The sequence below is a fragment of the Siphateles boraxobius genome, unplaced genomic scaffold (assembly GCF_051911475.1).
Source record: "Siphateles boraxobius isolate OS27281-9 unplaced genomic scaffold, OSU_SipBor_1 41, whole genome shotgun sequence".
Taxonomy (NCBI): Eukaryota; Metazoa; Chordata; class Actinopteri; order Cypriniformes; family Leuciscidae; genus Siphateles; species Siphateles boraxobius.
In genome coordinates this window covers 35,270,752-35,296,284 of record NW_027509042.1, presented here as the reverse complement: position 1 = coordinate 35,296,284, position 25,533 = coordinate 35,270,752, and the positions used below count along the sequence as shown (strand labels likewise).

General features: G+C 38.2%; 1 protein-coding gene across 3 annotated transcripts; it reads right to left on the bottom strand.

The window, feature by feature from the left end:
• Positions 1 to 1,919: 1,919 nt before the first annotated feature.
• On the bottom strand, positions 1,920 to 25,067 carry tgfbrap1 (transforming growth factor, beta receptor associated protein 1). Of its 3 annotated transcripts, none has more exons than XM_077199209.1 (12): positions 24,924 to 25,067; positions 22,974 to 23,675; positions 19,616 to 19,810; positions 12,134 to 12,288; positions 11,954 to 12,036; positions 10,365 to 10,706; positions 9,999 to 10,056; positions 7,281 to 7,424; positions 7,012 to 7,158; positions 6,436 to 6,595; positions 5,004 to 5,440; positions 1,920 to 3,956 (listed from the first exon to the last, which is right to left on the bottom strand). In XM_077199209.1, exons 2-12 carry the CDS (start codon positions 23,659 to 23,661, stop codon positions 3,765 to 3,767), a joined length of 2,601 nt encoding a protein of 866 aa, XP_077055324.1. In that variant the 5' UTR covers positions 23,662 to 23,675; positions 24,924 to 25,067; the 3' UTR covers positions 1,920 to 3,764. The 3 variants fall into 3 exon arrangements, with proteins under 3 accessions (XP_077055324.1, XP_077055325.1, XP_077055326.1); XM_077199210.1 differs by having other exon boundaries at positions 24,587 to 25,057; XM_077199211.1 differs by lacking the exon at positions 24,924 to 25,067 and adding an exon at positions 24,453 to 24,471.
• Between the last annotated feature and the right edge of the window lie 466 nt (positions 25,068 to 25,533).

The window sequence follows — 25,533 nt, the reverse complement described above, 5'->3', positions numbered from 1 at the left end:
ATTTGGAGAAAGCTTTTGACAGAGTTCCCCACGACCTCATATGGAGAGCACTTCGATCGCACCAAGTCCCGGAAGAGTATGTGCGCTGGACCCAACTCCTCTACCAAGGTGCCACAAGCAGCATCCGGTACCCTGTGGGAACCTCGCCACCATTTGACATCCGGGTTGGCGTACACCAGGGATCAGCCCTATCACCGCTGCTTTTCATCCTCTGCATGGATACAGCAACAGCCGACATCCAAACGAACCACCCATGGATGCTGCTGTACGCTGACGACGTCTTCCTCGTCAAAGAGTCCCGCCAGGAACTCAACGCCCAAGTGGAGCAGTTCAAGTACCTTGGCTCCACCCTCTTGGCCAATGGTGAAAGCCTGCCAGACACCAGAGCAAGAGTCAACGCTGCCTGGATGAAGTTGCGACAGGTCACTGGTATCCTCTGTGATCGACACATGCCCACCCGCCTCAAGGCAAAGGTTTACGAGACGGTAGTTCGCCCAGTCGCCCTCTATGGAGCAGAATGGTGGCCTGCAACCACCAAACACGAACAGGCCCTCCACACTTTGGAGATGCATATGCTCAGATGGACACTGGGACTGACCTGACTGGACCACGTTATGAATGAGGGTGTCAGAAAGATCATGGGAGTAGCACCAGTCACAGAGAAGATGCGAGAAGCCCGCCTCCGATGGTACGGCCATGTGATCCGCAGTGACAAAGAGTCAGTGGCGAGAACAGCACTGCGGCTCAGCCCTGAGGGGAAAAGGGCACACGGAAGACCGAAAAAGAGGTGGATGGACCGAATTAAGACAGACATGAAACGCATCGATGCCGCCCTTGAGGATGCCTTGGACCGGAGAAAGTGGAGAAAGGCTTGCCGACAAGCGGACCCTGCACCTTCGCGGGACAGACGCTAGGAAAGATAATAAAAAAAAAAAGAAAAAAAAGATTAATGCCAATGGAAGTTTGGAACTCAGCTATGGATTTAGTGTTGCCACCTTTAAGCACCATGCTCCTCAGCACTCGATGACCTCACTATGTGAATTTTACGTGTTCTTCCGCTTCATGGCTGCTTTAGTTGCCGCTGTTCCTACACACTTCCACTTTCCAATAATACCACTTACAGTTGACTGTGGAATATATAGCATAAATCACATACCGACTCATTGCAAAGGTGGCATCCTATCATAGTACCATGCTTTAATTCACTGAATTTCAAAACAACCTTTTTCACAAATGTTTATAAAAAGACTGCCTACAGTAGCTGGGTGCTTGATTTTATAGACCTGTGGGAATGAGTCTGATTGAAACACCTGATTTCAAGAAATAAGGGATGCGTCCAAAAAAATTTTGTCCATATTTAACCTATCTATCTATCTATCTATCTATCTATCTATCTATCTATCTATCTATCTATCTATCTATCTATATATATATATATATATATACAGTGTATATATATATATATATGGTAACACTTTAGGGTTCTCACTATAAACTAGTTGCTCATTAGCATGCATGTATTAAGATATTGGCCATTTAATAATACTTATAAAGCACATATTAATGCCTTATTCTGAATGACCATATTCTACTTCCCTTAATCCTACCCAATACCTAAACTTAAACTCTAATTACTGCTTATTAATAGTAAGGTAGATGTTGAGGCAAAAGTCATAGTCAATAGTGAGAATTGGACCCTAATCAAACCATATAAATCATACTTGCTGAACTTGCGAAATTGATTTTTCCTTTTTTTCCCATTTCTCAGGCTGCAGCATCTGTCAGTCATATGATGCTTCTGCAAAGATGTTGGCTTGATAAACACAAGAAAACAAATGGAACAGGTCGAGCCATTTGGCTCTTCTGTCTTTCTGTTAGTCTCTTTACATTAAGTACATAATCATAAACAGTATGCTCTATTCATGTAGGCATAGTCGTTTATTAAAATGGACGTCTTTACATTTTGTACATTCCACCCACACCGGCATTGATTTACAAAGCAACAAACAATTATTAATACAGTATGTACACACCAGTATCCATGTATAATTATATGTATAAAATACTTAAAGTGGATGTAAAGAGATGTAGAGGATTTCCATTTAGTTGCTCAAGCTGAAAAATTTAAAGTCTCACTTCAGACAGGAGGAAAAATTTGGTAGCACGTTTTCTGGGAGAAACGAGAAACAGAAAATCAAAGCAAAGACTAAATAGCAAACAAACTTTCCTACAACGGCATTTTAAGAGTGGAACTTGTGCTGGATCCACCGCCCAAGATTGTGTAAAATAGTATTAAATTAACTGTGTGAAAATTAGTTTGGATACAATTTACCATTATACCATTATCCTTGCAGCCAATGATCACAATAATAAATTGTATATTTTCACTTGCTAAACTGTTTCTGTAAAAAAACATCAAGGCAACCAGTCATCCTACCGTTCATTGGTTATAGCAGAGGACATTTTTAGTATTTATTAAATAGTAGGCAGTGTTTCTTTATGCTTTTTCCCCTTCACTTATTCCACCTTTAAAATCCCACTATTTTCACTTTCACAGAGAAAATATTTCAGATACTTAGAATAATCTGTAACCAATTATTTGAATCAGGCAAAACCCTCTGCAGTGATTGCTGCTACTGTGCTTCCCCAAAAAACAACAATGTAATTGATAATGTTAAAATATTTTTTGATCTTTAAAATCACAGCTTAGCATTAAGACATGAGAACTCACATCCACATCACCACATGCATATGAGAAACAAACATTTTGGATGTTATAAGCAACTTTAGCATTTAGTTATAGCATGTACACAAACACAGCACAGCCTGAGTCCATTGGTTTGTTTGATATGGCAACAATTTTTTAACTAAATATCACTTTGTATCTTAAACTTGTCTTTAAAGGGATATATCAAGCCAAATCAACCTTGGGAAAGTGGATAGAGAGAGAGACACAATAATATTTTTCTTGGGTTGTGCTAATTAATCATAGACTTTCATTAAAGAATTTTACATAACACTGATGTAACTTTGAAGTTACCCAGATTGGACTGTGGCTAGAAGATGAACATGGAAATTCTGGAAAATCTTCCCTTTATATCTCAGAAAATGACTATTAAATGGTTTAAAAGAGCTATGATGACCACAAACCATATTCATGATGACATTATGAAAATAATTAGTTTTCTTTTCAAGTATTTCTCTCTTATATGAAAATAATCATGATGCAATCACTTAAGGCTATAACCTGTCACTCTCTGAGAACAGAGAAAGTGACTTTGGTGTTTGTTTAATGAAAACTATTGATCGGCCAAATCGCATAAACCAATTTTTGATAAGTCTGCTCACAGGGCACAGATAGTTAAGACACTAGCATTTTGACCTCAAACAGTTTGCAAATAATAGTTAGTTAACATGGATACCACCCACTTAAAAGCTAAATATTTCAAGACAGCCACTGGACCAGTCAAAAGGCAATGCCAAAAAGATCAACCAGTAGACGGGCCTTTTTTTTTTTAAGGGAGGGGGGGGGGGGGGGGATTGACGTCCATTAAAAAGTTCAAATTCATTGTCAGTGTTGTATGTATGGAATAAATAGTATCTCAAACTCCCAAATACTTATTTGTTGACTGACTCCCTCACACACAGGGAATGCAGGTCCTGCTCTTGCGAGGGCTCTGAACAGTTGCCCTATGCACTCAGCCTTCTCATGTGTGCGGTACAGGTGTAACGCCAGAATTTGTCGCCTGCCCCACAGATCAGCTTCATGTGTGATTGCTGCGGTGGGCATTTTCATGTTGGCGCTTTGGCAAGTCCAGGGCTTTCTTGGCGACACAGTGAATGTGGACCGGCGTTCCGCCAGGCAAGCAGGCGCAGTCTGGCTCGCTGAAGGTGTTGTGGCACAGCTGGCATCCCTTCTTTTCAGACACTAATATTGGGCCGCCTCGATACTTCAGCTGTGCAACACAGAATGCAGGAGTAGTGGGTCAATGACATGCACTGTAGTGGTCAAGTGTGTGTATATGTATGTATGCATTTATGTACAGTATGCATGCATGTATGTGGCTTTGATAAACAAAATAAAATGTGTACACTAAAATAAAACAAAATAAACCTACTGTTTATAAGTTTGGGGTCAGCATTACATTTACCAAAAGTGACAGGAAAGTCATTTACATTGTTACAAAAGATTTCCATTTCAAATTATTTTTTTAAACCTGTTTTCAAAATTGATAATAGCAAGAAATGTTTCACAAGAATCAAATCAGCATTTTAGAATAATTTCAGAAGGATCATGTGACACTGAAGACTGGAGTCCCTGAACATTTGAACAGTAGTGTATAGAGTACACAAGTAAATATTTAAATATTTGTAAAACTTTTTTTAAATGATTGGTCTATTTCATACAATATCACGAATTATTAAATTCACACTGCATGACATTTTTTTTGCAACCTGAACTAATTTTGCCTCCCTTAAAATATGAGATAATTTGACCTTTTTATGACAACTTATTGACCTTGACTTTGACTGATTTTTCCAACAAATATTTTCCCAAATAGTCAAGTTTCATTTCTTCTTTTCCCTAAGAAATAATAATAAAAGATTATGTCAGACTACTATTTAGGTTTTATTTTCAATAATTTCATTCTTTTTATGTGTTTTTCCCCCCTCTGATATCTAGAGAGTTGTATCATATCATCATTTTTTTACTTTATGCCCAGCAAAAATATCTAAATGAAATTTGACAGACATGCGAGTGAGGTTACTCTACAGGTAAAAATATAGAAGCGCCCGGCCCACTGTTTTTTATCTTTATTGAGAACTGTATAGTATAGAGAACTGATAAGACATGAAGTGGGAGAGAAAGGGGGACAGGATCAAGAAAGGTCCCTAAGCGGGACTTGAACTCGGGTCACCCCGAACCGTAGCTACATGTCGAAGCACTGCCCACAAGAAAGGCTACAATAGGCTCTGACATAAAATAATTCATGAGAACTCACCCTGTCATGCTGAAGCTGGAGGTTTTGTGCCCGGGCCAGCCCCACTGCAACCTGGGAAGTGCAGCGTGCATGTACACTAGCCCTCAGCGCCCCACACAGGAAAGGACGGAGTAGCGGTAGAGACCACTCCTCTGGAAGGAGCTTTAACACATGCACTGCGTCAAAATCTTCAGCATGTCGGTTAAGCAGGTCGACTGCAGCTATTGTTTGTGCCCCTCCCGGTAAATCCGGGTCCAAGTAAACGCTCAAGAGTTGGTGGAAAAGCTTCTGACGGTAGGACCGGTCCTGAGATGCAGAGGCCCAAGAGCAGTATTCCTCGGCCACAAGCGAGTCTTTGAGCTGGTGCACTAGAATGTGCAAGGCCTTGTCATGTTCTTCTAACTTTCCATGAAGTGTAGCTCGCTCAAGTAGTAGCAGCTCGGAGTCCTGAATTTTACCTACAAGCACAAGCAGATCAGACCATTTTTAGCTCTTAACACTAGGCATACACATTTATTACGATTTAAATTTCAACTGCGATGTGACAAATACTGTTGTCTCATAAAAATCTCATATGGCACCACTTAAAATACAAAATCAGAATAGAAAAACAAAAATCACATTGAAATAGTGTGGGGAAATCTAACAATCAATGGCTTTTGCCCACACTCTACTGCCATATAGTTACTTTGTAAAAGGATCAATTTAGAAATATTTCAGTATATAACGAGTTCACTTTGCATTCACTAATCTTTGTTAAATTAAATTCAATTAACATTGAGTCAGTCCATTTTACATTAACCATTGTTTTTGGAACCAAATCAGCGTGAATTTATTATTATTATTTGTATTATTATCACCATAGCCCAAACTATAAAACACAGGGAAGGAAAGAAATTACATTTCTAACGTAATAGTTTTGTACTACACAAATTATTATAGCCTATATTTATTTATTTTTTGCTTTACAGTATTACAGTACTAATATATTTGTCTTAATTGCCTTTACTTTCATGCATTATTTTGCAGTAAAAACAAAGTTCCTTTAAGTTTCTATGTATAATTGACAATGGATTTAATGTTACTCATTACAAATCTAGTGAAATGCTGTATACCTCCGTCAATAGTAATGTTTGAAATTAAACAAATGTAAAAAAGTGCTTTCTCAATGCACCGTTTTTGTTTAGCAGCATTATTGCAAAGCATTTACTGGTAACACAAAACCTGAATTTTTTTTTATTATTCTTATTAATGGTCAAATGCAACAAGACATATCTGAAAACCCAAAGATCACTAGAATTTTATGCATAGATCAACACCTATCCGCTCAACTCTTACCTCTGCTGTCGGTGCCCTTTTCGCAAAGGGACAATTAACTATACTGCAATCACAAGATCAAAAGTCTTGTGTATATTGGAGAAAAGGCACAGGCATCCAGCTACTGGGTACCTACCTAGTAATAACTGGACCCTGCAGAGATTGGACTCTTTCAGTAACCGTTGTAGTTTCTGGCGGGCAGCAGACAGTTGTTCCTCATTGGCTGATGGTCGTGATATCAAGCCCAGGACTTTGTCTGCATACAGCACGGCCAGATGTGTGTGATACTTTTCTTTCTGTAATAACAGACACAACACTCAAAAGAGCTTTTTCATACTGCGCTTAACCCCAGGATATCATCGTTCTATACACCAAAACAAGATTAGCACCGCGTTGTGTTTTTTTTACCACACATTGCAATGCCTAACAAGTACAGCGACGATACAATTGTTATACTAGTTGCTTAGCAACAGACAACCAATCATGTGCCACATATTCATGTGCTTGGTCATGGAAACATGGCGCACTGTATAAACAGTAGTTACCCCGGATAAATTATGAGCAATATGAAACGAAGGAAGACAACCCAGGACTCCGTTTACCCAGGGTTAACTAGCATGAAAAGCCCTAAAGAGTTGGGCAACCTTTTAGCATATAGTAGGCACAGCACTTGACTAAAGAATCAATAATGCTTTGGTAGTGATGCTATTACCTGCAATTTCTTCTCTAGCACCAGGTGTTCCAGGTAGAGCAGAAGTGCCTGACTGTGTTTCTCCAAATACGCAATCACATCATGTGGGTTTAACTGCCCCATCTTCTCCTCTGAGGTAGGCCTTTTGGTGAAGATTTGCACACCAATCTGAAGGTGATCCAAAAGATAGAGACAGCTAGTCAATTACACCCTCTAGAATATTCTGTAGATAACCGATAAAGCTCTCTCTCATCTAACATAGTTCATTACAATGAGGATGAAGTACACACCTTTTGGTCTTTCTGTAGTGCCCAGTCTGCATGCCGCCACACAAGGTCAAGGTTGGAGCAGAAACTAAGAAAATCCACAACATATTCAAACAGATCTGGTCGTGTTGAGTCTTGGAGATCTCCATTGACAATCTTAACCCACATCTACAACAGGACAAAAAAAAACAACCTCTTAATCATCCATTACCTGAGAGCACATCCAATTGTAAGGTTCTTAAATAGAACTGCATCTTGCTTAACATGAACATTCCAGGTCTCTCTACACACACACACACACACACACACACACACACACACACACACACACACACACACACACACACACACACACACACACACACACACAATTTACTACTGATTTATTACTGCTACTTTTTAACTGGTCATGACAAACTGAAACACTGTAATTACAGTACATTTAGACCAGGGGTGTCAAACTCAGTTCCTGGAGGACCACTGTCCTGCAGAGTTTATCTCCAACCAGCTCCAAAAACACCTGCCTGGAAGTTTCTAGTAATCGTGAAGACCTTGATTAGCTGGATCAGGTGTGTTTAATTAGGGTTGAAGCTAAACTCTGCAGGGTTGTGGCCCTCCAAGAACTGAGTTTGACACCCTTGATTTAGACAGAGAAGATTGGGAAGCAATTTCATCACACATGAACGTGTATTTACGCACATGAACACCACCACAATTTCGTAAATACGAGTGGGATGTCCGGGATTTTCTTTAAGCCCCAAATTTATCCAGTTGGGGGCATGTCAGTGAGAAACATTGCAATAATACCATAATATTTTAAGGTATTTAGCAATGATATTGTCAGGCTTTTCTATTTACAGTGAAGTAAGCTAATTGCCTGCACAGAATATCATGGCATTATAATATAACAATGTAATATATACGAAAAAGTGTGCAGTGGCTTCATAACTTAATTAAAAACATAAAAAAACAAAGTACACCTGATGCACATTTCTTTGTTCTTAATTTTCTAGAACTAGAGTTTAAGAACCCTGCAGTATTTTTGTGTAATTAAGAAATTAGACCGCCATATTACTCTTGTTACTCTTTACCTGCCGTAAACTTCCCAGGAGGACCTGAATGCACCATTAACTTGGATAGACTGATACATCTTCCAGGAAGATTAACTGGCCAATACATGGCCATTAGAATATCAGTCTCAGACAACATCTGCATCAGACGTGCTGACTAACAGAAGCATTTACTCTGCACAATGTCAGTTAGAAAATCTATAGAAAAAGCCTTATCAAATGGGTAGTGCATTTTCTACATTTTCATGTGTCTGTGAATTTAAGTAAATATAGCATGAAAGTAAGCATTACAACTCTTTAAATGTGTTCATTTTATTTGCCATTAAGTTGTATTTACATATATACACACAACCAAAAAACATTTGGTCAGTAAGATTTACAAATAAATAAATAATAATACTTTTATTCAGCAAGTATGAATTATCTATTAAACGTAATGCTACAAAATATTTCTATTTCAAATAAATGCTGTTCTTTTAAAAGGGATAGTTCACCCAAAAATGAAAATTCTATCATCATTTACTCACCCTTAAGTTGTTTCAAACCTGTGTCAATTTCTTTCTTCTGCTGAACACACAAGATATTTAGAAGAATTTAGAAGAACAGTTGATGGGCCCCATTGACTTCCATAGTATAAAAAAAATACTTCAAACTGGTTTGGAACAAATTAGGGATGAGTCAATTATGTCAGAATTTTCATTTTTGGTGAATAATAATTTATCATGTAGCTGCTTTTCCACCGTTGAGCCAAAACGATCTCATTGCTTAATGGTTCAATTCCGTGCCGGTCCGGCACAGCCAGTATGGATATGGTTTTAATTTTCCACTGTAGGGTTGATAATGGAGCTCTTTAGAATGTAATACAAATGCGTCAGTCGTTGCCTTGGTAATGCAAGAGTTTACACAAGGTATGAGATGCAAATAGCGACCACATTATGGAGGAAGATCAGGTATTTTTATTATAACTTGTGTTTACTTCACTCAAATAGCACGATTGGCGACTACAGAGAAACTGGTAGTAAGGCAACAAACAAGTGACCAATCCTAAGTGGCAATGTCACTACACACATTCTACTAGCGCAGTTGAGATTTCCGGGCTGAGAACACTTTGTAATCCATCCGTGCCGAACCGAGCTCAAGTAGAAATATAACTGTAACAGTTCCTTACCTTTCTTGGAACCTTTAAGTAAGACGGTAGAAAAGTGGCTATGGTTTTCCGCAAAAATAAATTAGCAGCACAAACATTTTCACCATTGATAATAATATATGTAAGATAAAAGAAATGTTTCTTAAGCACCAAATCAGCATTTTAGAATGCTTTCTGAAGCATCATCAGACACTGAAGACTGGAGTAATGATGCTGAAAAGTCAGCTTTCTCATCACTGAAAAATGTATATCTTAAAAAAATTAAAAAGAAATTATACATATATGTATATAGTTAATATTATTATATTCAGGTTGTAATGAACAATTGCCTGTTGGACTTTTTTAGTATTTTTTTTTTTCCAAACTGCAGGATGAATCAAATTATTTTTCTGTGGTAATCAGCAGAATGCCAAAGAGGATGTCAGCAGAGCTTAAATTGTATTTTAATTAGGAAAATGCTTTTAAAATTGGCAGCAAGCTTTTCCTAGCTTGTCACCACAATCAGAATTTTCAATTAGATCCCACCTGTAAAGCAGCAGAATCCTGACCGTTGTAGTGATATAGAAGTCCAAGAGCATAATACCTGAACAGAGAGAAACACCATTAACACTCAAATCACACACACATTAAGGAATGCCGCAAGTTATTTAAACACCGTCATTTATTTAAGTTTTAGAAATGTAATGCACTGCCATGACAACTGCTCTGATTAAAAGGACAGAGGGCATAGGTGATTAATGCATCATAATGTTTTATAAGACAACAACCAAAATACTACAAAATGTGAAGCTTCGCAAAGCATCATCTTTTGCACTCTTAGCTTTCTTGCAAAAATAAACCGTTAAAACTTTATCAATGGCTACTCAAAGAAATACAAAAGTGAGTACCCACTTGTGATGCTTCTCCAGCCAGGGGGCGCTGTCTGTCAGAAGACAGGCATTATCAGAGGCCAGCAAGTCCAGGAGACTCTCGTGGCCGGTCTCTGCGTACAGCTTTAGCAATGCCGTATCTACGTCTTCACGGAAACCATTAGCGCTGTCGCTGCTGCGCACCTCGTGTAGGTAGCTGATGAGAAAACATTTGAAGCGCTGGACCTTCTCCTGGTCCCCCTGCGTCAGGTGGTTAAGGTCAGCAAATTCATGAAGTGGTGGATGGCAACGTGTGAAAGAAGAAGAAGCGGGCAGGAGCAGCGGATAAAGAGAGATCAGCTCCCGTACATCCAGCTGTCCCTTCCTGAGATGGGCATCAGATAAAGCAACATTATTATTATTATTATTATTATTATTACAAGGTTTATATTTTATTAAAGTTTATTTTGCTGTATTATTATTTAAAAAAAAAGTTTTAAAACTGTTTTTGTTAATTGAAATAAAATAAAAATATTAGATGAAACACTTCAAACAAAAATTAGAAGTGTTGCCATGGCAACTACATGAAATAAAATAAATTTAATCTGAAGTACTACAATGTATGGAAGCTTGTTTCCACAATGGAATAAATAATAAAAAAGGTAAGTGCGACTTTTTAATCTCACAATTCTGACTTTTTTCTCGCAATTTAGAGTTTACAAAAAGAGTAAAAAAGGCATGATAGCAAATTTGTCAGACTTCTTCATCTCAAAATTGGACTTCATAGCCGGTTATTGTTTTTAAAATGTTTTATATCACAATTCTGAGAAAATAAGTAAAAATTGAGAGATATAAACTCTTAATTGTGAGAAAAAAGGTCAGAATTGCAAAATATAACCTCATAATTGTGAGCAATAGCCACAATTGCAAGTTTATATCTCACAATTCCGAGATGTTTGGGGGGAATTGCAAGATGTAAACCCACAATTCTGAGAAAAAAAAAGCCAGAATTGTGAGATAAAAAGTTGCAATTATCTTTTACATTTGTTTTTAATTCTGTGGCAGAAACAAGTTTCCATAATAATAAAACCATAACTAAAAATGTATATAAAAAGAAACTAATAAAATGCACAAAAGCACATAAAATGACTAAAACTTAAATTTAAAAGCTAATTAAAAATGTTAATAAATACTATAAATTATAGTAAAATAACACTGGTGGCAACTGTCCATATGCTCAATTTTTGAAGATAAGATTTTAAAGATATGGCTATGTTTTTACATAGTAAATTATTCCAGATGTACCTTCTCCTTGTCATCTGAAATATTACAGTAGTACTAGCAATCTGTGATTCAAATGAGTTAATAGTTCATGCCGTAAAACAGATGTAGCAACTTAAAATACATGCCGAATACAACATGGGGAATATTGATATTTACGTCCATTTATTCAGCTATTAGACAAGTTTCTGTTCTCCACCCATTAGCATACAGCGATTAGGGTCAGGTGCACAGAGGGATAAGAAGCAATTAGCAAAGAAGTTAATTAACTCCATTCAGTCATCCTCTGAAACATCTGGGCCTGAGCAGCAATTAACAGTATTAATTGCATGACAAAATGATTTACTTCACCTAAAATGCTCTTTCGCTTCTAAAAACTGAAGCTGGCCAAATTGGATGAATCCTGCTTGTTGGAGAATTCTTTTGTGCAATATCTACAACATAAAAAGAGAAAATGATCAATTAAAATCCTCTCTCCATTGAGAGAAATATACTCTTGTATCTTACCATAGTCAGAACGGCTCGGCGTACCTGATATTTCTCTTTGGGAATGTTTCTCTGAGCGGCCTCGGTGAGGGTCAGGGCTTCCTCGACTCGATGGCTTGCCAACAGGTCTTGGATCTGACGCTCCAGAGGGAGAGGCACCAGCATATACACTGCTTTTGATGAGGCCAACACCACCTTACCTGAAAAATTAGAGGCTTTTTACAAAGTTCACAAAAAGACATTCATTGTGTGTTCTGCTTTTTGAGCACCACATTACTTGAATGCTGCAATTGCTGCTTAAAGGGATAATTCACCCAAAAATGAAAATTAGCCCATGATTTTTTTAGTCTATAAAGTTTTAAATGTGGAAATATTTCTTACACCAACACATTCCTTCGCTTCAGAAGGCCTTTATTAACACCCCAGAGCCGTGTGGAGCACTTTTATCATGGACGGATGCACTTTATGGACTACAAAACAGAAACCAGTCATTCACTGGCATTATCAAGCTTGGAAGAGCCAGGACATTTAAAAAAAAAAACTCTGATTGTCTTCGTCTGGAAGAAGAATGTCATGTACACCTAGGATGTCTTGAGGGTGAGTAATTCAAGGGGTAATTTTCATTTTTGTGTGAACTATCCCTTTAATTCCACAGAGTTGCCATGCAATGGGGAACGTTGAGGGATGTAAAATGGATAAATATGTGTTTACATAAAACACCAATTTCACATCTATGGAAATAAAGCCACATTCATGGAAGTAAATGCTTTGGCATAAAGAACAGCACATTCATCAGACATGAGAATGTAAGGACTGATGGTGATTAAACCACTGAAAAATAATCAAGCTTGTGATCTGCACAATAATGAGTTTTTGACGCGGGACGTATGGTGACTGATCTGATCCGAGCTTGTCATAACACATTATATCAGACGCTCCTAAATAAATTGCCTTCACTATATTCTCTGGACTGCTTGCTTTATTAAATGTGAATGTGTCTGGTTTTCGCCCTCCCGATTCAAGCACAATCAAGCTTTAGCAAGACTTGACAGGAGACAATTTCCCTGCTGCTTTGTAGGGAAATTTACCTCAGCACTTCAGAGAAATCAATACTTGTAAACACTAGACTGCAGCACAAGCAATCTAAAGGAATACCAACTAAGACACTGGAGATCTTTATTTATAAAGATTTTTCAGCTGCTTCTTTATTGTTTCTCCTACTGAATTTTGTTCTGAAACCATGTTGTGGATTCGTACAGAATTAAGTTTTACTAACCTTACAAATTTGCACCTTTAACATTGCTTTCCAAAATAAGTTCTCCGCTCACCGAGTGAGTCAGATGCGAGTTGATTCAGTGTGGAAATTAGTTTTCTGACTGATTAGGTCCGATCACAAATGAGATTGAGAATGACAGTCTGATTTGATAATCTGCTAATCAATATTGGATGAATGTGTATTTCAATGAAGAAAAGGCTGTGGCACATACACTCACCTAAAGGATTATTAGGAACACCATACTAATACTGTGTTTGACCCCCTTTCTCCTTCAGAACTGCCTTAATTCTACGTGGCATTGATTCAACAAGGTGCTGAAAGCATTCTTTAGTAATGTTGGCCCATATTGTAGAAATGTTGGCCCATATTGATAGGATAGCATCTTGCAGTTGATGGAGATTTGTGGGATGCACATCCAGGGCACGAAGCTCCCGTTCCACCACATCCCAAAGATGCTCTATTGGGTTGAGATCTGGTGACTGTGGAGGCCATTTTAGTACAGTGAACTCATTGTCATGTTCAAGAAACCAATTTGAAATGATTCGAGCTTTACGACATGGTGCATTATCCTGCTGGAAGTAGCCATCAGAGGATGGGTACATGGTGGCCATAAAGTGATGGACATGGTCAGAAACAATACTCTGGTAGGCCGTGGCATTTAAACGATGCCCAACTGGCACTAAGGGGCCTAAAGTGTGCCAAGAAAACATCCCCCACACCATTACACCACGACCACCAGGCCGCACAGTGGAAACAAGGCATGATGGATCCATGTTCTCATTCTGTTTATGCCAAATTCTGACTCTACCATCTGAATGTCTCAACAGAAATCGAGACTCATCAGACCAGGCAACATTTTTCCAGTATTCAACTGTCCAATTTTGGTGAGCTCTTGCAAATTGTAGCCGCTTTTTCCTATTTGTAGTGGAGATGAGTGGTACCCGGTGGGGTCTTCTGCTGTTGTAGCCCATCAGCCTCAAGGTTGTGAGTGTTGTGGCTTCACAAATGCTCTGCTGCATACCTTGGTTGTAACGAGTGGTTATTCCAGTCAAAGTTGCTCTTCTATCAGCTTGAATCAGTCGGCCCATTCTCCTCTGACCTCTAGCATCAACAAGGCATTTTCGCCCACAGGACTGCCGCATACTGGATGTTTTTCCCTTTTCACACCATTCTTTGTAAACCCTAGAAATGGTTGTGCCAGAAAATCCTAGTAACTGAGCAGATTGTGAAATACTCAGACCGGCCCGTCTGGCACCAACAACCATGCCACGCTCAAAATTGCTTAAATCACCTTTCTTTCCCATTCTGACATTCAGTTTGGAGTTCAGTAGATTGTCTTGACCAGGACCACACCCCTAAATGCATTGAAGCAACTGCCATGTGATCCTAATTATCCTTTAGGTGAGTGTATGTATATATATATATATATATATATATATATATTCTTAGTTTACATGTCTACTGCAAAATGTTTTTTTTTAATTATCAATTTATTTTATTTTTTATTATTGTGCTTTTTTTATTTTTTATTATTGAAGCTAACAGACAAAACATTTACACCCATTCATTTGACTAATTTGTGCGAATTAAAGGGCACCTATTATGCAAAATTTTATGTTTGAACAAATGTGTGTTGGCAATGTGTGTACACAACCACCCTATAACGATAACAATCCACCTAGTGTTTTTTTTTTAAATCCCTATAAATCATGAGCACTGTCTCAGAACAGTGGCAGATTCGGGGCAATGTGAGGTACTTTTGCACAAGCCCCATCCACGACTGTTGACTGACACTGCAGTTTCAGCATAGACCCACCCTAAGTGAGCTAAACACAGTTTAACGACGACGCACGACGTTGTAAACAAGAATGTCACCCAAGCGATTGAGATTGTTGTTGATTGTAAGAATGAACATAGCAGTCGTCATTTACTCTCGTTTTTACTCGAGGATGGATCTGTACCAACTGTTCGTGATCCAGCTTAATGTTACAGTCTCCAGAGCGATAAGTCTAACGTTACTGATCAGGGCAGTAATGAAAGGGAGAAAGCACACTTTATTACAGTTCGTCAGAGCTGTTTTACGGATATAAGTAAGACCAGTTTTTTTAAGCACTCACTGAAAAGGCATAAAGTCTGTATATATTTGTTTACTGTTAGTTGTAACGAGTGTAATTCGCTGTGTATATTGATGATAATGAAAGGGAGAGAGAGAGAGTTTATGGATAAGACTTTAATGCACTTCTTAAACTGTGTTTATTCAGCTCTTACGGTGAGTTTCTGGAGTAAAATTGACGCTTCATCAACTTGTTATATCTCCATACAGCATATATTCTCTGGCTCTGTGGGCATTATTGTCCGACTCCGGGTCGAAATCAACACCGGGCCTGAGAGTTTCTGTTTTGATATTATCATTCCTTGAGAGATTGTCCTGCCAGTGAGCGTGAGCTCGTAAGCCTCCGCTCTCTGTGCCGCCAGCAGCAGCTCATTTGCATTTAAAGGGATACACAATAAAACGCCACGTTTTTCTCAGCCCCAAAAAGTGACAATTTAAACATGCTATGAAAAAAATTATCTGTTGGGTATTTTGAGCTAAAACTTCACATACACACGCTGGGGACATCAAAGACTTATTTTACATCTTGTGAAAAGGGGCATAATAGGTGTCCTTTAATATTTTGTTTTGTAGAATCTACTTAAAAGATGTAGTACAGGAGGTGTGTTAGTTCTGACAGCTTGTGGCCATAACTAATGAGCCACATTATTAACAATGGACCATTCAAAAAGGCTGAGGAATCATCCATAGTTAAAACAAAGAAACCTCGTTCAGAAAAGATTTTACAAGCAAAGAAGGAAAGTGAAAGTACAACTCATATCAACACTGCACTGGGCTTTCAGAAGGATTTAAAACCGACACAGAGATGGTCTTTTTCTTACTCGACACGTCTATAGCCATTGTTATGTTGAATGTCAGTTTTTTTGTTTTTTTTACCCTTTACTTTTATAACAATATTTTAAAATAATTGCTTTCAATGACAGTTGCTTTCCGTACAACACAGAAGCAATACACTATCACACTACGTGAACTCACTCGAGGCCACAGAGAAGGAAATGAATAGCTGAAATAAAGCCATTATTTTTGTTTGTTTTTGGTTTTGCACAAAAAGTATTCTCGTCGCTTGACAAACTTAAGATTGAGCCACTGTAGTCACTTGGACTATTTTAACGATGTTTTTAATAACTTTTCGGTGCTGACAAGTTTCAATCCCTTAGAAGCCTATGGAGGAGTGATCCAGCTCTCAGATTTAATAAAAAATATCTTAATTCGTGTTCCAAAGATGAACGAAAGTCTTACGGGGTTGGAACAACATGAGGGTGAGTAAATACTGACAGAATTTTCATTTTTGGGTGGACTTTCCCTTTAAGTGACTAAAACGCACGCACACAATTCAGTTGAATGGTAAAGCTTGCCCTCTTTAACAGTGCAGTTAAACTAAATGTACGATGCTGAAATACACTCAACATTAGAAACAGCAGTGAAATAAGACAGCATGAATTATTTGTCAATCAGATACACGTAAAAGTGTAGCTCGTTGCTATAGCAACAGTGGGCTCTTTTCGGTAGAATGAAAAAATGCATTTTATTTAACATGTTAACCCGTACCCCACTTAATTTTTTTTACTGGCACTTTTCTTTTCATACTGTTTTAATCCTTCATTTCCTTGATCAGACCTCTCACCCTTCTGTGTTTTTGCCCTTTTTAAAAAAACATTAAAATTATCTTATGGACTTTGCAAAATTAGTAGGCCTAATGAAACAATCACTCTTAGCAACAGGGATAGTTAATATGTTTGCTTAGCATAGTGTCAAACACAACAATTTATGAGATTAATATAATGTTTTGCTCCAAAATCACTGTATATACACAAACACACGTCAGTCGTGTTTGAAATAACTTGCTTCAGTGGTCCCTTGTTGCTTCTTAAGAGCGAGACAGAAAATATTTAATTTTATAAAAACTATATACTCTGATACAGGCTATGTCGATTAGTGTTGCATTATAGATATACATCATTCTTACGAGAACACCTGAGATGGCTTGAACACAGATTATTGCAATCGTGTTTATTGTCTTCATTTTTCATTAGTCGAAATGTCTGTCTGTATTTGCATGTTATTCAGCTGTAGGGATATCTGATGCCCATATAAGGGGTTTCCTATAAGGATGCCCTCTTGCTTCCAGTATGAATGAAACAGAAAATTACATGAGTGTTTTGTGCTCCATATTGCGGACATCATCTTATTTTAGATAAAAATAGAAACATATACTAAAGTACTTTGCAATGTAGTAACTGGAGTAGTTTTTTCAGCAAACTACGCATTTACACTTACTTGAGTCATATTATTTTCCAGTACTTCTACTTGTACTTAAAGCTGCAGTAGGGAGTTTTGAGAAAATGTTGACTTAGCCTGAAAATTTGAACAAGCACAACTTACAGGTCCAACCCCCATGCTCTCTGCTGCGCTACAGCCCTCCCTCCACAGCTCCTCCCCCACAGCGGAGCCTGCCGTGAACGCGCAGGCTAGTAAGCAGGAACACCGATTATAAACAGTTATGGAACATTCACTAATAGGGACGAAACATCAACAATATGATTTACATTGACTATGGCCTGCCCATACTTTGACTACAAACTATTTTGCAATACATGTAACTTTATAAAGTTGCACTCTTTCTATAAGTTATAAATAGCTAGTAAGATAACGTTAAAGGATTAGTTCACTTTTAAAAAAACTTTTGCTGATAATTTACTCACCCCCATGTCATCCAAGATGTCCATGTCTTTCTTTCTTTAGTCGAAAAGAAATTAAGGTTTTTGATGAAAACATTCCAGGCTTTTTCTCCATATAATGGACTTCAATAGGACCAAATGACAGTTTCAGTGCAGCTTCAAAGGGCTTTAAACGATACCAGACGATGAATCATGGTCTTATCTAGCGAAACGATCGGTCATTTCAAAAATAAATAAAAAACTTTAAGTTTTATAAGCACAAATGCTCGCCTTGCTCTTTTCTGTGATGCACGTTAGTGATCCTGTTCAAACTCTTATCAAAATGAACAAATCTTTTTTCGAGTCATTTCCTTCGTTGAATGAACGAAATGACTCGCAAAAAGATTCGTTCATTTGGATGAACGAATTCGAACAGGAGAGTCACGAACGACGGTACGCGCTGGCGCTGTGCAATAGAGGGGTGATCAGCGCGTACACGAGCGTGATTGACACTGGTAAGACATTCCTCCTGGCTCTGATTGGTTGTTTCTGACCGGGAGCGGTGTATTTCTGCAAATTGCAATAGGACCACAGGGAGGAACCAGAGGAGCTTGATTTTTTCACAGATTATCTGTCTCATTCTACTGTCAGGACATAATGACAGTTTTAACAAATATTTGTTTACAAAAGTTACCTACTGGAGCTTTAAGTACAGTTTTAGTACTCTTTCCACCACTGCTTAAACGTCACCTGTACCAACAGTACAACATATTAAACAGACTGTACTTTTAGCCCTTCATTTAAAATATGTCATTACCGTGACTACGTTTTTCTGAGGTGCTATGAAGGAAGAAATCATTATCCCCTTAAAATAGGCTTGGCAAACTTAACTTAAATAGTTGATCAAAAAAAATGGAAATACTTGGAAGGTTGTTACAAACCTGTATGAATTTCTCTCTTCTGCTGAACATACTGTAAAAGAAGATATTTTGAAGAATGTCAGTAACCAAACATTTGATGGGGCCCATTGACTTACATAGTATTTTGTATCTCATACTATAGAAGTCAATGGGGCCCATCAACTGTTTGGTTACCCATATTCTTCCTTTTGTTTTGCTTTTTTTTTTTTTGCTTTTTTTAGCAGAAGACAGATATTCATACAGGTTTGGAACAACTTGAGGGTGAGTAAATGATGATAATTTTCATTTATGTCTGAACTATTGCTTTAATATTCCAAAAAATGTTCTTCTTTAACCGTGAATACAGAGTAAGGCGCCACGTTTTACCATTTCATGGCACTACACTACTTTTCCATAGTTTTTCAATGTAACATCTAACGTATAGTTAGCGTACGTAATGTCTAACGTAACGTATACGCAATGTAACGTCATAACGCTAGATGGACGTCTTTAACCGTTTGAACTCTCATCTTTTGCCGTGTCTGGCACATGTAACAGAACTGTATGGGAATACACTCTTACCTTCAAAATCCTGCAGAAGGTGTCCATCTCTGAATGACAGTGTCTGTTTGAGCTGCTGGTCCAACATGCTGTGAATGGTCACAAAGCTTTCATCCAGCGCGACCACATACGGGAAACACACAGCCGCCGCGATCACGCTCTCGGACCAGCTCACCGGAGCACGCTGAGATATGCCTTCTGCATTAGCAAAAATTCCTGAGAGATAAAGATACAGAGAGATGCATGACTCATCACAAATGATCACCATGAGTACAGTCACAGCAGAGAAGACAGCTTCGTATCTCAGGTGGGCTGTGACTGAATTTATAATAACAAGCAAAAACAAGAAAAAAAAGCAGACATTCGCCATAGAAAACAATTTATGATACTCCTCAGGGTCATATAAGGAGTTATTTCCTTTAAAACATTTAAGTTTACAAAAATGTGATTTTCAACTCTCGTCTTTGTAGGGTATCTGGACTATGTCAGGACGACTCATGCACTTATACATGTAAGAATGCTTCTAACCTCTCTGACTGTGGTTCATAACTCAGGTTGGGCACCACAGAGTCTGCCCCTAATGGCGTTCATTGACACTTTCATAGCGAACGGAGTTAAAACCAAGCCTCCCCCTTTCCAACGAGAAGGAACTTGTGTACCCCACACACACACACACACACACACACACACACACACACACACACACACACACACACACACACACACACACACACACACACACACACACACACACACACACACACACACACACACACACACACACACACACACACACACACACACACACACACACACACACACACACACACACACACACACACACACACACACACACACACACACACACACAGCAGGGGGTCAGGCCTCAAAGAGATTGTGATCTCCTCAGAGCCAGGCCAGAATGGAGACCAGAGCACATTCCAAGTTGCCTAAGTACATATATTAATGCAGATGCAGAGAAATATTATCCCTTTTTGGGAGATTTAACATGTATGATCATCTGGGTCAAACCGTATGAATAATTATTAATTGTGAAATTACTAATTTTAAAATACATATCCCCAAAGCCTGACCCAGGTTTCGTTACATCTTATATAGAGTGCGCCAGGGATGACATTTTTGTAGACCAAAACCAGGAAAAAATTCCATCATTCTGCAATCAATCAACCGTGTTGGGGGTAACGCATTACGAGTAACGAGTGTTACATAATCAAATTACTTTTTTTCAAGTAACAAGTAAAGTAATGCATTACTTTTAAATTTACAACAAAATATCTGAGTTAATTTTTCAAATAAGTAACGCAAGTTACTTTAATTTACCATTTATTGATTAACACCTCTCCGAGGCATTGTGTGAAACTGTGTAATGAATGGCAGTGGTTGTGGCTATTTGTAGTTCTAGACTAAATGCGAGCATGCATTTACTCGTTTCACCTGCACAAAAACAGATTCATTATTCCTCAAAATGAATAAAAACAGTGAAATGCAAACTCTGAATACTATGCAAATCTGCAATAAGTAATATAATTTATGCATTTAATCTCACTTTATTTACCAATGCCTTAGCTGCTGACCTTCGATGTTCTAATTAATAATAACAATAATAATAATAATTCATCACATTTACATAGCGCTTTTCTCTGCACTCAAAGCGCTTTACATAGTAGGGGGAATCTCCTCAACCACCACCAATGTGCAGCATCCACCTGGATGATTAAACCATACTAAGCATAAATTACTTTATCTAAACACATTTGTGTTTCATTATTTTATGTTTTTATTGCTGAAGAAAGAGTGTTAAACTTTCTTTTCCTGCGTCCTATTCTTCTGCAGTGCGGAATGGCAGAATTGTTTGAGCTGTGCTCTCTACTGTAGAGTTTGCATTTCCTTCAGCCTGAGGCTTATTATTTCACTTTTGGTGTGAAAGGGCCTTTACATTTGCCAAAAATCGAACTTTGTTATTAATAAATAAAAAAACAAACAAGCCCAGCCCAGGTGAAAAAAAACAACTAATTCTTTACTTTCCATAAAACAGGCATGTGAACGCAGCTAAAGACAAAAAAAGGTAAAACCTGACCGATACAAAACAATACTAACATTTATGGTTGTCCTAATTTCTTTGCTTTCAAACTTTAAACCATTGAGCTTTAATTTTGGTGGACAACCACAGGGAGACCTTAACGCTTCTCTTTGTTGATAACAGATTTATTAACGATTCTCATTATGAATTTGGTAAGATGGTTGGCAATGGGACATATTGCGTCCCCAAATGCAAATTATAAGTGACTCAAACACACATAGCACTAGCAGAGTGGCATTTACTGTAATGAACACAGTGTCGTTCTTTACTCTGAAACATGCATCAGACTATATATTTATATAATTACATCACAACTGTTGCGATCTGATGATTGCATTAAGCCATATCACATTCTCACAACAATGCATTGTCAAAGTTCATTATAAAAAAAGTTACCGGGCAACTGGCGAGTAACACCGTTTCATCAATTTTTACTTGCGTTTGGCACCTCGAACCATGGCAAACAACGGCTCATGTAGCGCTGTCAATCCGTGGAGGAAATAAATGTATTAGAAAACGTAACACTTTGCAGTTTATTTAGTGATTGCCTAAGGCCATTTCGTGATTTTAATCATCATACAGTCATCAAGGTAGAGAGTAAAAAAAAAATCAAGGTTTTTTGAATAAAGACTGAAAGAGTTTACAGGATGCTTAATTGCGGTGCCGTGGTTTAGTTTGTTTATAACGTTTAGCTTTTTACTTGATTTATGAAGATTATCATGATGGAAAAAACATGTAAGAATCAAAAACTTTTGCTTGTCGCAGAGCTTATTTTATGCAAAAATCAGAGTTTCTCCAAAAGTCAATGGAAAAAAAAATGTTTTGGGGTTTTTGTTGAGGAAACCAGGGTGATACTAACTTCTGGGTTGTTCTACAAAAACAAGCCATCACTGCAGCACTCTATTGGTAGCTAAATCAACAATTTTTTCACTAAACAAATTATAGAATGAGAATAATATTATCTAGATTTTCTATAGACATACATTTAAAATTGATATTACTATCTCCTCAATCATTAAACTGATGACGGCAAAGAAAGAAAATCAGTGGGGAAAAATGTAAAGAATGCTTTTAAATAAATTCACTTCTAAAAATTCACCACAGATCTGATTCAAATCCTCCAAATTAAGTGTAGATCCTCAATGTCACTGACGACTAATATGCTTCAATAGGGCAAAGAAAAACCTAATGCTGGTGCTAGCTTTTAATGAAATGGGAATAAAATTGGTGGAAAAAATGAAAACGCGTATCAATGTTGTGTTCGGTCATGTAACTCACCAAGCCCGCCTGGGCCAGCCAGAAGAAACTCTTCCCGGCCGATCCTCTTAACAATGGGTTTCCTTTCTTCACAGTCATAAGGGAACAGATCCTGAGAGGCTCCTGTGCTGTAGTTCAGAATCATATACTGTGTGGACAGGGCAAGACAGATATTGTACCCGTCCAGGCTCAGGGCACAGGGCTGTTCTGGAGTGGTCACCTCCTTTAACATTTGCACTCTATCCTCATGGACCGTACATATCTGGACTGCCCGTCTGCGTGCTAAAACCACCGCCATTTCCACACAGAACGCATCCCCTGTCACCGGATTCTCGTTGATACAAAACGCAGTCACACCTTTGAGCTTAGTGCCACCAAAGGGGACAAGCTCTAGGGTAACCATGTTCACAACAGTGATAGTTGAATCACAGAGGACGATTAGACGTTCCAAAGCAGAGGCGGCCTTCAGTTCTGCTACTGGCTTCTTCAGGCCCAGGTATTTGTGGAGGAGTTTCTGGGCTTTGTAGGCCAGCTTACCTTTGGCTGTCGTGTGCTCCTCTAGTATGAAGTGATGGATGAAGCAGTCATTGGTGCCCAGGTACAGATGTTGGCCACAGCACTCAATGCATTCAATGTTTATCCGCACTTTTTCGCCCATCACCTGCTCCCGCTCCACAGCGGGAACCAGCTCAAAAGCTTTCACGCTCATGGTGCCACCCACATCTACCGTGGGAGAGAAAACAGAAACAAAACCTGAGTTTAGACTTACACTGGCATCTAGTTTGAGCAATATTATAAAGGATATTGGTAACACTCTACAATAAGGTTCATTAGTTAACACCTTATTTAACATGAACTAAAAAGGAACAACACTTCTACAGCATTTACTAATACATTATAAAATCAAAGGTCGTATTTGTTAACATTAGACAATGCACTGGGAACTAACATGAATAAAGAGCTGTATTTGTATTAACTAACATTAACAAATATTCATAAATACTGTAACAAATATATTGCTCATTGTTAGTTCATGTTAGTTAATACATTAAGTAACGTTAAAAAATGAACTTTATTATAAAGTGTTACCAGAATGTTATATAATAATATTGCTATACAAGCCTAAACTAAAGCTTTTGTTCCCTTTTCCACATCTTCAGTAAGAGAGAAAACAAATAAAATCTTCAGTTACTTTAGACTTGCACTGACAACAAATATGAGCAATATTATGAAGACATTAGATTACTAATACAATTAATACAAAGAATTTTGAAAAGATGAAGTAAACAAAGATATACAATGAGATATACACCTTAGGGTGCCTCCATGTAAACAAACGCAAAAATGTTTTTTTAATGCCACTTATTGGTATAATTCATCATAATAGAATATTCTAAAGCAAGAAATCACAGCTCTGACAGTTAAGCAGAAAAACAGGTGCCTATTATTAACCTGTGGTTTGAACTACACACAGGTGCATTAGTACTAGTACTTATAGACCTATACTATCAGCTTCCTTTAAAACAAATAAGGCATTTCATTTCAGTATTAGAAAGTTATTTACAAGATCATTTTCTGTACAACCAGCCAAAGGCCACGCTAGCAAAACAAGATTCATCAACACAAACACTTACTCGATTCCTCTTTTAAGCACCAGCACCTGCTTCACATCCACGCAAACAGCCCAGTATGAACATTTAAATGAACAACAGACTGTGCTTTGAATAAGGGTGATCATGGGAGTGTGTTTCAAAACCTAGTGAGATGTCTATCAAGACAGCATTACTGGGGGGGAGTTTTCCAAACGTACGCACCTATTATGCCATATTAAAAGCTGTACTGGAAGACAGCTCGCTAGGTTTTAAAACATAGCCTGCGAGTTTGGTCGTGTGTGTGTCTGTGTGTTGCGGCATGCAGACAGCGCAGGTGACGCGACAGGTGATGTGAAAGAAAGCCGAGCGCATATCGTACCCCAGCCTTGGCCAGTGTGGTCCTGATTTGAGAGATAGCAGCGTTTTCAAGGCCTGCCAGTTTCATTCACACTCCACCTCCCTCTCTCTTTCTTTCTCTCTCTCTCTCCCTGCTGTAGCGCTTCCTGTTTCTCCGCCGAAATACATCCGGCCACGTGATGAGGGTGGGTTCTGGCTTTTTGATTTTAAAGCGTTTATGAAAATTAATTCTGAAAGTGAAATGAGTTACAATTTAGCTTTTGCACAAAGTTCATTTAAAAAGTTTGTTTTTTTAAATCAGCTAATTATTCTTGATTTGTGGCGCTTGGTTAGAATGCTAGATTTTACAGTGCCGAAGTTATAACGTCACTTTGTAGGCCAAAACGCGGAAGTGAGTTAGCATTTTAGCACTTCCGGTTCCCTCGCTCTAAAGTCTACCCCCCCCCCCCCCCCCCCCCCCCCCACACACACACACACACACACACACACTCCTTATGGGATTTTTGAATGTTTTTTTTTGTTTTTTTTTGCTAAATCACCTGAAATAAGCTCTATGGTTAACAAACCCTCTAAATATTTTCACGTTTTGATCTTTGACATAAAACACACCAGTTATTACCTGCTTGTGTTGT

What these genes read in the sequence shown, in the direction of transcription:
- tgfbrap1 (XM_077199209.1), bottom strand. Translation starts at nt 23,661, where the DNA reads ATGAGCGTGAAAGCTTTTGAGCTGGTTCCCGCTGTGGAGCGGGAGCAG. An exon ending in TGCTAGAGAAGAAATTGCAG is followed by an intron (nt 6,596 to 7,011) that starts GTAATAGCATCA and finishes CTGTTATTACAG; the next exon opens with AAAGAAAAGTATCACACACA. An exon ending in TCCAGCTTCAGCATGACAGG is followed by an intron (nt 3,957 to 5,003) that starts GTGAGTTCTCAT and finishes TGTGTTGCACAG; the next exon opens with CTGAAGTATCGAGGCGGCCC.